The sequence below is a fragment of the Xyrauchen texanus genome, chromosome 40 (genome assembly GCF_025860055.1).
Source record: "Xyrauchen texanus isolate HMW12.3.18 chromosome 40, RBS_HiC_50CHRs, whole genome shotgun sequence".
NCBI lineage: Eukaryota > Metazoa > Chordata > Actinopteri > Cypriniformes > Catostomidae > Xyrauchen > Xyrauchen texanus.
Window position 1 is genome coordinate 31,315,040 of NC_068315.1, and position 12,820 is coordinate 31,327,859.

Sequence of the window (12,820 nt, forward strand, 5' to 3'; positions counted from 1 at the left end):
TCATCTGACCACAACACTTTCACCCAGTTCTCCTCTGAATCATTCAGATGTTCATTGGCAAACTTCAGATGGGCCTGTACATGTGCTTTCTTGAGCAGGGGGACCTTGCGTGCGCTGCAGGATTTCAGTCCTTCACGGCATAGTGTGTTACCAATTGTTTTCTTGGTGACTATGGTCACAGCTGCCTTGAGATCATTGACAAGATCCTGTATAGTTCTGGGCTGATTCCTCACCGTTCTCATGATCATTTCAACTTCACGTAGTGAGATCTTGCATGGAGCCCCAGACCGAGGGAGATTGACAGTTCTTTTGTGTTTCTTCCATTTGCGAATAATTGCACACACTGTTGTCACCTTCTCACCAAGCTGCTTGGCGATGGTCTTGTAGCCCATTCCAGCCATGTGTAGATCTACAATCTTGTCCGTGATATACTTGGACAGCTCTTTGGTCTTTTCACTCTTTGATTAAATTGCAATTCAATTTATAACATTTTTGACATGTGTTTTTCTGGATTTTTTTGTTGTTGTTCTGTCTCTCACTGTTCAAATTAACCTACCAAAAAAAATAAAATTATAGACTGATCATTTCTTTGTCAGTGGGCAAACGTACAATATCAGCAGGGGATCAAATACATTTTTCCCTCACTGTATATATTTCTATGCTCACCAAACTAAATTGAAATAACTTGCGATTTAAGTCTCTGGTGCACTAAATGGAATATTCTGGGTTCAGTACAAGTTGAGCTCAATCAACAGAATTTGTGGCATTACCAAAAAAAACTATTTTTTGTTTAGACTATTTTGGCTAAAATAGAGTTTACTGCAAAGCACTTCCATTAATTCTTCTGTTAAAACTCATATATTATTGAGCTTTCATGGCAACGAAGTTGTAAAATTGTCTAGAACTTTCCACAGAAACTTTATTAAGTGATTTTATCACACTAAAATCATGTTAACACGAGTATTGTTTGTCTTGTGTTGAGTATTTTAACGTTCATAAATTGTCTCCCATTGTAAGTAAATCTCACTAACCCAGATTTGTGGTTTATTTAAAGAAAAGGAGGGGTCAAAAGTAATTCTTGTGGTAATTAATATTATGCCACAAATGTGGTCAATTTAGCTTAACTTGTATTGAACCTGTAATATTCCTTTAATGCAAAAAGTACTATTTGAATAATGCACAGAGCTGCTGCCTATGTAGAGTGCTTAAAATCGGTCACCTATTTAGCCTAGTAAGTTTCCTTAGAAGGCAGCTGCCTATTTAGGCATTAAACAGCCAGGCAGCTCGCTAGATTTTGGAACAGAGCCTAAAATAGCTTTATTTTCTTCATTTGATCATACACATGCATGTTGTTATGCCATAATGGATGTCCATGCAGTTATGCTCAGTTAAAGCAGTTTTGTGTTGTCGGTGCTGACATGTTTATAACTAGTTGCTGTTCTTTCTCTCTGCAGGGTCAAGGAGCCATCACTGAGAAGCTCAGAAGCTTCAGTATGCACGATCTTACCCAAATCTCTCAAGGAGATGTGTATTCTGGGTACTCCAGCTCCAACCCAGACAGAAGAGCCATCATGGACCAGCCCGATGGAGCTGGTACATCCTACCCTTGCAATTTATTTATTTACGCTGCATCCCTTGTTTTCTTGTTTTCACTGATTCTTTTTAGTGCCCAGTCAGTCACTGACATTGACAGGTTTTTTTATTCTAGTTTCTTCCTAAGGAAACAAGTTTTAGACAGACTTCCAAAACTTAACATCTCGTCTTATGCTCTAGAACAAATTCAAGTGAGCTTTAGAGATAATCAAGCAAATATTGCAAATACGGCAATGCTTATTTCTTGGTAGGAATTCAATCTTAAGTTGAAAACATTTTAAAAAAATAGACAGTTTGGTTTCCTGACAATACCTTTATCCATCCCTTACAAAGATTTACCATGGTTTTACTACAGTAACCATATTTTAACCATGATACTTGTAGTAAAACCGTAGTAATAAAACAAGGAAACCAAAACTTTGGTGATAAAATTCATATTCAGTCTGCAAAAAACATCAACAAAAAAACATGGTAACTATAGTTTTACTATAGTAACGCCCTGGTGAATTTGTGGTATATTTTTTGTTAATAAGTATATTTTCATAACAATAGTTTCCACCAAAAAAACAGTGCCTAATGAATCGACTTTACTAAAGTAAACCTGCAATAACCATGTATCTTTTATATATTTTTATTAATTTATGGTACATGTACCACAAATTAACCATGCTGTTACTATTTTTTTTGGCAGAATTATAGATTTTTTTTACTATAGTTTTGGTTTTCCTGTATTACTATTATTTTGCCACAAATAACATGGTTCAAATTTGATAACTGTAGTAAACAAATCATGCAAATTTTGTAGTTAGTATGGATTTATCATAAATGCCATAGCTGAACTATAGTTACTGTAGTAAAACCATAGTTAATCTTTGTAAGGGATGGATAAATCCATTTAAAAAAAGAAGAAAAAAAAGCAAGGGAACACAACTTATTGCAATGAAATGCAAACTATTGCGATTTTGTTAGGGAACGAAAAAGCATTTAAAAAAAGAAATCCCCTCGTTTCCTCTAAGGAGCTGTGTAAAACCGCTATCGGGAGATGGGAAAGAATTGCAGTATGCACCAGGGTTCCCACAGTCATCATTTAATTTTGAAAGTGTTATTTTATAATTAATAAAATCTAATGAATATTAATTTTTCTAGATATACAAGGCTCTAAATGTTTCCATTAGCTAGAAAGTGCTATTTGTGAGTGCAATCTATATGGTGCGATCTCTATATTTTAACAACCCTAATGCAGTAACCATGAATGACATGGAAAAGTCATGGAAATTCATTGGTCAGTAGATGTGGTAACCCTGACGTAAGAATGCTTTTCTACAGTAAATCTGTAAATCTTAGAGCTTTCATAATGATATCTCAACGCAATCTCACACGCTTCTGGGAATCACCAGTATGTGAGCGCAGCACTGCTTCTGGAGCAAATGGAATGGATTTAGTATTTGTCTCGATCACTTGAGAGTAATAAGTAATAGCGGCACGTTCATAGCACGAAAGGTCTAATGACACTTTGTGAGAAGATGAAGAGGGAAAAAAAAGCTTGGGGAGCCTCTGAGCGGAATACATAATGTGCCTCTATCTCAGTATGCTAATGCACCCACCGCGTTTGAAATTCCGCCTGCATCCAGGTCATTTTCATCTCATCTGCAATGAAGCCATCAGAAAGCCAGCTCCTTCAAAATGGCATTCCCTTTCAGATGCTTAAACCAAGGTGAAAGACCCTTGACTGATCAAACGAGCTACTAATTGCAGTTTGAATTTAAAACAGCAGGTGTAAAGAGAGGCTTAAGTGTGTTATTTATTCGCCCATCCTTTATTGTTGGGTTACGCTTTCTGTAAAGCAGCAGAGGTCAGCTTTGGAGAATGCCATAAGCTTGTGTGTTTCTTTGTTCTCTAATGGCATTTCATTCAACAGTTACATGAGTGGCTGGACGATATATTCAATTTTGAAGATAAATTTGCAGTGTCCTTGCTGGCAATATAAAATGAAGCAACATTGACCACATTTACATGCTATTAAGATAATGGTTTGTTCCCGGGTTTTTGCAGGATGCAGTGTTCTGAAAAGTCATGTAAAGTTTTCGTTCTTTGTTCCGGGCTAAAAATGTTTCCGAACATTCAGACACCTGCAACACCACCGTGGGAGGTGTTTAGAAGTACATTTAAATATGAGGACGCTACATGTAAAACCTTAACCAATGTGTTAAAACTAAAATGTGTTATCAGTGACTTTATGCCTCATTCTATGAGTAGACTTCACATAAGATCAGTAAAAGAAGCTGTTTTAATCACTCGATGATTTCAAAATGTTTCATTTGTCTTGGTTATATTTTGAACTCATGACGCTGATGTACGCTGCCATTATATGCGCCGGTTACGCTGCTATTGTGATTTATAATGACACTGCTAAAAATTGAAGTGGATAAAAGTGATAATGTCAAAATAATAATCGTGGGCATATCTTACTTTAGACAGGTGTAGGCACTTGAGAGTATTTGAGTTTTGATTCCTTTAGTAGATTAATTAAACGAAAGTCTTCACATGACATAGTCGTGGAAAATGTCTCTTAAGCGAACGATCATACAGATGTAGGTAAGTTACACCAGGTCGCTAATAACTCTACACGCCGATGTGTTCATTTTGACTCACTAAACAGAACTTGCTGTCTGCATCAAGGTAGATGGAGCTCTAGGTTACACCTAACGATGATGTGGACCAATAGCAGTAAGGTGATTTGCTGTTGAATAAAATTTTTCCTAAATGTTTGCCCGGGCGAGCTGTTACGAACCACCGAAGCGAATGCAAAAACGCCTTCTTTTTTTTTGTTTTGTTCTAAATTACGTCACACCCATTTGTTTTTCTATTTCGTAGGAAGTAGGATACAATGGGGCTAAAGGCACCCCTTATGGACATTTTGCTTTTTTCTGGTCACAAAATGTATCACGGTAAAATAAATATTTAGTTTTTTTTATTGAATATTGATGGAGCATCATCATTTGTGTGGAAGGAAATAATAATGAAAGGTTATTCTGATAAAATTCAGTTTTTTAAAAACCGTGCTGAGGGAGCCTTTTACCACACTTGGCTCCCTCACTTGGGGTAAAAGGCCGCTAGGGGGTTTAAAGAGATATTGTGTAGATACCAGGGCAATAGTTATAGGGCACAATTTGACAACTAATGCAAATAATTCTGAGACATCAAGATGCTTTTTTGAGTAACAAATTGTGATGCTTACGCAAAATAACTACTTTTTCTGTTTATTTCAAACACATTTAACATTTTATTATATCTCAAGTATTCTATAAACAAATGTATCTCTATTATAAATGTGAGCCCACTTTGAAAATGTTTCATTACAAGTTTATTTGTCCCAATTTAAAAAAAAAACCAATGTGTTTAATAGGGGCCTTTAGCATATAATTTCACTTATTGGACAATTATTGTAAAATGTTTTGATTTAATGACCTTAAACAAAACTGAAAATTCTAAGTATTTTTTCTTAAAATAAATTAGTTAATTTGAGGGATTTTCATTAGCTACATTATTGTGCAACATTAAAAAGATTTTAAATCAAATCAAATTGCCTCAAAATCAGCCTTTAGACATAACATGCAAAAATCTCATGGAACAGGAACATTTTGCAGTGTATAGTGACAATATTGTAGAGTGTATAGAAGCTTGAGCCCCCATTGTACCATATATCGAGGCGTTAAATGAGAATGCCGATTTCCTTGAGCCGTTTAAGGGATTAAGAGAAAGCGATTTGACACACCCAGGTTTCTGCAGCTTATGTGACCATGTAAACGCATAAGCGGCATTCTTACAGGGTTTTTATTAATTTGCATGTGTGTGAACTGACCGGATAACAAACGTCATAGGGTGGAGCCCAACAAAAAGCCAGCAGAACAAATTCAACATTTCTGGGATTACTGTGGGAAAAGCACATACACCGGCCTCAGTGCGTATATGGCTTGCAAGACCATTTGAGAAATAATAAGAAGAAGAAGAAATGGCCTTGATTCCTGATAACTGTATATAAAATATATATATATATATATATATATATATATATATATATATATATATATTATGTCATTTTGAAAAATGCAAAGTATTGTGTAATAGGTTTTAGCTTTTTTTTTTTTTCTTAGTACATGAGTATGTAAGCCTAATGGAATGCATATGTTAATTTGAACCCACAATCAAAATTTGCAAACAATTTTATTGCCTGCAAATCATTTAGTAAATTCTTTAATGGCCCTTAATAGGAAAACATTTTTCCACCCCTGAAAAACACTATAAACTATACCTACTCGTAAATTGAAGGAATCCTGGAGTTTGACATAAGGGGGAAACCCCACTATTGCAGCGTAATTCAGCTGCAGGTCGTAATTGAAAGTTAAGGTAACTCTTAATATTCTGGAAATAAAGCGAAGCAAAGGAGAATAAAATATCAGTCTTCCTCAGATGTCATGTTCGTTGTTTTCACAAGCATCACTGGGAAAATATGTTTCTGTGGTTTCTTGTATACAGGAGTAAAGAGTACACCACTAATACAGTGCATTTAAATAGGAACGCTGCTTTCTCGCTATAACCCGCTTTCTGGTGTCCATGTAAACTTAGTAATGACAATGATTTTAATACACTTTTTATTTGGCCATTAAGTTTCTTAAAGAGAACGTCATTTGACTAATTCCCTTAATTCCTGAAGTGAAAGGAATATTTTGGATTCCATACAAGTTAAGCTCAATCGACTATTTGTGGCATAATGCTGATTACCCCTCATTTTGTAAAAAAAAAAACAACAAAAACACTTAACACTTAAAAAGCACTTAACAAATTCAAACAAAATATATATATAGGCAAATTTTGCTATTTATTACTTATGTATTGTTATTTTGTGTACATAAATGACAACGATTAACTATTCTTTTTCCTTGCGTCCTTTAAGTGGAAAACATGCCTTGATTATTTTTAACTAGATTTTTATCATGTATTTTAATTCTTGCATTAAACATATTGAATCTACTTTGCTACAATTAATTTTTGTACCAAAAAAATGTGTATTATTATATCGCCATGTGCTGTGGCTACTATATAATGACTATATTTAGACAATGAACCTAGCGGAACAGAGTCAAATCTAATTGATGACAAACATCAGAGAAGTCCGACTGGCCTTTAAAGCTACTAACAATCCACAGAAAATACCAAAGACCTGTCAGTTCTGTCTCTGTATTTCTTGTCTTTCTGCTTCGCTTGCACAAGACCCAAACTCAAGAATAGTCCTACAACGCTAGTTATGTGCTTTTCCAAATCTCAAGGAAGTTATGTTATAGTAATTGAAAACAGTGGTGGGTGTGGAGACAAACAAGGAAAGTGTTCAGAACGATGGTTTTCTATGTTTATTCTGCCCCCTTATGGTTGAATTGAGAACTGCGTGCACAATACTGGCTTAGGCCCACAGTTGTGCACTGAGCTGGTCTTGTTTGATCGTATCGTTTGAGTGATAAAGTGTTCAGTGAATCTGCTCTGGCTGGTGTTAGGCGTCCTGGCACAGGCTGACTCTGCCTTGCACTCAGCGCTACCCTTGGATCAGAGTTGATGGTACCAGGAGCAGCCTAACTCGGCCTCTCGCTCGCTCTCTCTCTCTCTCTCTCTCTCCCTCCCTCCCTCCCTCCATTACTGGAATCTAGTCTGGACTTGATCGGTTTGTTCTCAACTGATGAGTCTCAAGTCTGTTCTGATAGGGTCATGGACAGCAAGGAAAATTACACCTTATGCAAAATGCTAATAAAATAAAGAAACTTACCATAACATTGTGCATAGTTAGGATAGAACAATAAATAAGATGATCAACTTTTAAAAGTAAATGCTTTCTATATCTTTTGTTGTTGATGCTTACAGTTCCACCTGTTGCATGCTTGAACTAGCTGTCTATTTTGTCCATTCTGTTTTTCTTGACATTTGATTTTTGATAATATTAAAGAAGACTTTAGTGTGCTTTCAGTGTATATAAAGCTGTTTTGTTTTTCCAGATTATTATCATTATGATGATGATGATGACCGGAGTGATGATGAGGGTAAGCCTGTGTACTCTGAGGATGAAGCTGTGTCTTCGTACGGCCTCAGACGATCTCAAAGCATCAAAATCACACGCTCAAGGCTGCGTAAAGATGTAAGTCCAACTGCATTTCACATTTTCTTTCAAGACAGAACTACTAAGTGTACATTATATTGTATTATTTTAAAACAAAAATGTAATATTAAGCCTGCACGATTTTGACAAATGATTATATTGTAATTATTGTATATTGTATACATATATTTGGTTTGTGAGATGAACACAACATGTAGTAGGGATGTCCTGATAAAAATTTTGCAGACTGACCAAGTGAAAATAGTGATACTTCCTTTTTAGTTTTTGCCGATACAGAGACCCGTTTAAAAAAAAAAGAATAACACATTTTGAATGTTGCAGTTTTCAAATACAGTACTGTACAACTGATGATTTGAGGACATTATTTTATTTTTCAGCAACTGTTACTCAAGACATCAAAATGTTTAATTATCAGTAATTTCAAGCTTTAAACAATATGTATTGGCTTTAGCAATTATAACTCAAAAGTCATCAAACAAAAAACAAAGTCATATTAGCTCTTACATGATCAAAAAATCACAAATCTAAAATTTCACCGGATAATCAATAATCCTTATTAATCAATAAGAACCTCTCAGCACAAACCAAAATGCAACATTGCCAGTGTTTTTGCCAAATGACATTTACATTTATGTATTTAGCAGATGCTTTTATCCAAAGCTATTAAAATGAAGTGCTTCATAACAGCATCACAGATGTGAGATATTGCTTAAATATAAAACATTGATTTATTGTTAGTAGTAGTAGTATTACTGTAATTATTATGTAACTATACAATATTGACAAATATATATATTTTTTCCATTTAAATTTAGCCTTTATTTTGGCAGAAAACTGAGTAAAGCCCTTTCAGTTTCTGTGTGCTTTTGACGGTAGTTTCTCACCTCCGGTGTGATTATTAAACCACAGAAGCTGTGATTTATATAAATATATAGACTGTATGTGCTGCACGCTTCAAAGTGAATGAGCTCTGCTCTTGGTCATCTTCCACACACACATATTGCACGTGATGCTCATTAGGTGGCGTGCTTCACACTAGGGCTGAAACCGATTAGGCGATGTTTTCGACAGTAAAAAATTATCAATGAAAATTTTCATTGAGATATAGTCATTTGATGTAATTTAATGTAACATGAGATCACATTAAACTGATGACGCGTGAGAGCAGCACTCCGCTCGAGTATGACTGAGGAGAGAATGAACACACAGCTCACAGTCCAGATGAACTGCAGACATTCCAAACAGTTTCAGGAAGTAACAAAATGTCACAAGTATATGCAGAAGCACTCTCGTTGTGAAATAAAGTGGAGCCGGAGCTAATGCATTGACCTGAGAAGCAGCATTTAAGATGTTTACTTGCTTTTAGAGAATAGATCTTGAATATAAGTATATTTTGTATTTACTGCACTCGCAGAAGTATAACCAATGAAAAAATACACTTATATTTAAGTTACATTCTCTTAAAGAAGTTTAAAATTTGCATCTGTTGCTTCTCAAGTAAATGTATCTTGTTTTAAGTGAACCATTTTGTGAACATTTTAAATGGAAAACAATAGGATTTTTTTGCAGTGAATATCTTTTTCTTCCTCCATTTAATTGAGTGAATGTCATTTAGAGGTATTTTCAAAAGATGATTTTTTCTTTATTGATTCTTTATTGTTAGTAAGCACAACCTTTTAAGTCAAGGATATATTTATTGCATTACATTGCAGACTTTGCTGTTAATAATCACACTAGGACATGTTGCCATTTTTATTTGTGCGCTGAATGTTTATGCAATGACATTTGTACATCAGATGGTAATGTTTTTGGTATCTAAGCATTTTTATGAGTAAGAGTACACCTACATGAGCACAGCTTTGGACCCAGTTCTGATATCGGTATCGGGACATCACTAACATGTTATATTGCTGCCGCTTGGATATCAAAAAATCACATTTAAACGGCTGCTCATGTTCAATAAAGTGTGTAAAAATTATAAACTAATCCTCTGAACAGTAATGTGTGACTCTAGCTTCTTTTTTTCTGTAAATGTTTAATATAACAATCCCAAAATTATAGATAGATATATATATTTATTTATTTATTTAGTTTTCATTTTAATCCCCATAACTTGCATGATGTGTGGGATTTCAAGTAAATAGTTCATGCAATGAAAATCTTATCAAAGTGATTTTGTTGTTGTTTTTTGTCAAAATGAATGTGCCACCTGACCTGGCAACCTTCCCAGATGAAACTATATAATTATGACCTTCTTTGGAGTGTTTCATATAAGAACTGCATTGCTTTGAACATCTTGGTTTGTGCATTTTATCTGCTGTAGCTCTGTGGCTGTTTTTCAGATGCATTTTTTCACTACTTCAAAGTGACGTCACTGATGGATGTTTGCTGTGTCATAGTGCACAGACCCAACTAATTGATAATGAAATACATTTTTAAATGTTATGCTCAATTAGTTTTTTTTACAATTATTAGTTGCAGCTCTAGTAAATATGATATTATTTTAAGCTATTTATATGATTTGCTGCCTGATTTGCTGTATGCTTGATTATAGTAATAGTAACAGATGCTTGTCGTCTTTTGCTGGTCACAGGTACGTTATGGATCTCTGAAGATCAAAGGGAGGAAACGGCCAGCGCTCAATGCAATGACTTACTCTAGCATGGAGAACTGAACTCACTACTGATATGTGGGACAAAGTGTCCACTTTATCAGTGGATAACAAGTGTCTTCATATTCTTTTTCATAAGGGCTGTGAACTCTTTCATGTGGTCTCTTTCGAGTTTTTCATGGATATACCAACAGAACTGTTTATTACTTCTACCAGCACGAGTGTGTACATATAATGAGTATCATGAGCTTTAGAGTAGTGAAATGAGTGTCTTGAGATTTGAGTTACGGGTGTTGGCTTTTGTATTGCTGGTCTTTTGTCTGAATTGGACATTCAGATTTCGATTAGCTTCAGTATTTGTGTTTAGAAATGTGTTCTCTTTGGATGTGGGTTTTGTACTTCAGTTGTCATGTGTTGTTGCTGCCTTTTAGATATTTTCTTTTAAGTAGGTTTTTACAATTTAGTTTAGGTTATAAGCAATGATTCTGATTCTTTAACACTTGAAAATGATTTGTCAACATTAGACCAGAAGTGTCTCTTTATCAGTTATAGAGAACAAACCAAAGATATAGAAAGGCTTTGTTGTATTAATGTTGACTGTTTTAAATTACATGTTATTATTTAAAAAATGACAGCAGACGATTTTTTTATTGATGGTACGTGGATTTCAAGAAAATCCCTTTTGCACATTCTTTAAATCCTTGATTTGTGATCTCAATTCAGAATGTTTCTTTATTTGGGAGAAAGTCCACACTAATGTAAAATCTCTTCTGTGTCTGAGCGTGCAGTTAATTCTGTGCTGTTGTGTGGCTGGATGTGTCATTCAAATGAATGTAATGAGATGAATAAAACCAAAGTATTGTAATTCAATTACTGTCATATTCTTTATTCAAATCTTCTTTTATTTGTTATTATTTTTATATTATTGTTAGAAAATGACAAATATAGAAAAAGTATTATATAATCTGCTGATGGGACATAAAATTTCAACCAATAACAGCAAGACCCAGCGTGACAAGCGATACTTATATAACCTCAGTGTATCAAAACAATTAAATACAGGATTTTTGTAATTCTATATTATACTTCATGTTTTATAATAATTATAGATTAACACATGGACTAATTGTAATTTGTCAAAATACATTTGTCACACTTCATGTCTATTTAAGTGAACTGTGAAAAAGCTGAAAGGTGATTAAAGTTTTGAAAAGTGTGAAAGAAATGGTGACTGGTTATAGCACCTAAAAAAAGTATGCTTTCCCTTCTACAAATATATAATTGTTAACCTAAAATCTTCAAAGTATTACTATCCTGTTGAATAAATATGAGTAAAATACACTTTATAACTATGCAATAGCAATAACTTTTAATAGATGTTACAATTGTCAATCTTTTAATTTCATATCTTATTTCGAAGTTCATACAATACTAAACCAAATCCATTCTTTGTATGCACTGCCATGTACATGCCAAATAATACAAAAATAGTCAAATTAAAAACGTATCTACATTTAAATATTTAATTATTTATTAATGTGACATAATAGATGATATATGCCAAATGTTTGGGAAAGAGTCTAAATAGAGAGGTCAAGCATAGTAGGTCATATGTCAAAGATTCTCATGAAACTTTAAAAAATCTTATAAAAAGATTATTTTTATAATCTTTGTTTAAATGCTTGAAATGACTTTTGTAGGCAAATATAAATACGACTTTTGTATTTGTGTATATATATAGAGAGAGAGAGACAGAGTACATGTTTGTACTACATTGTGGAGACCAACTGTGGGGACAAGCCACGATGGAAATGGCTTATTAAACTTTAAACAATGTTTTTTTTTTCTTTCTGTGAGGGTTATGTTTTGCCTAGGGGATAGAAATTATCGTGAGATACATAAAATGCATGGAAGTCTATGGAGAGTCCCCACAATTATATATAAACTTGTGTGTGAGCGTGCAATGTATCTGTAATCGCTGTTGTTGGAGATGTCCTCTTGGGTGGGGTTGGATTGGGGGATGACCACCTGGTGCCTCCAATACGACACATCCTCAGTTGTGCACCCCGGCCTCATTGGGTGTTTCGGCCTTTTATCACAATACACCCTCACCCGAGGCTGGCCCACCACAGGCTGATCAGACCTGGGTGTGTGTCGCACCGGAGGCTCCATGAGGTCACTTGGCAGCCCATACAGTCTCCTTCCGCTTCAGCCACAGCCAGTGACTGCTTCTTTCGGCAGCAGTTGCAAGGTCTTTGATGGTCTTCCGCTGAGCTTGTCCTCTGATTCCAACCTCCTTTAGTAGCCTTGTGGTGGAACTAGATACAAAGCCCCTGCTGCCCACTTCCACTGAACGCAAGTTTACCTTCCATCCCCGGTCCTCTGCTTCGGCAGCCAACTCTGCATATCGCAACATTTTTCTTTCAAATGCCTCATCGATGGCTTCCTCCCAC

General features: G+C 34.9%; 1 protein-coding gene across 1 annotated transcript in view; it reads left to right on the forward strand.

Annotated features, from left to right (window-relative positions):
* Positions 1–11,231, forward strand: part of reep3b (receptor accessory protein 3b) — a 45,535-nt gene extending 34,304 nt beyond the window's left edge. Inside the window, exons 6-8 of the mRNA XM_052113043.1 lie at positions 1,455–1,593; positions 7,635–7,774; positions 10,350–11,231. Coding sequence (XP_051969003.1) covers positions 1,455–1,593; positions 7,635–7,774; positions 10,350–10,430 — 360 coding nt within the window. The 3' untranslated portion in view covers positions 10,431–11,231. The remainder of the gene's footprint in view (positions 1–1,454; positions 1,594–7,634; positions 7,775–10,349) is intronic.
* Positions 11,232–12,820: the final 1,589 nt, after the last annotated feature.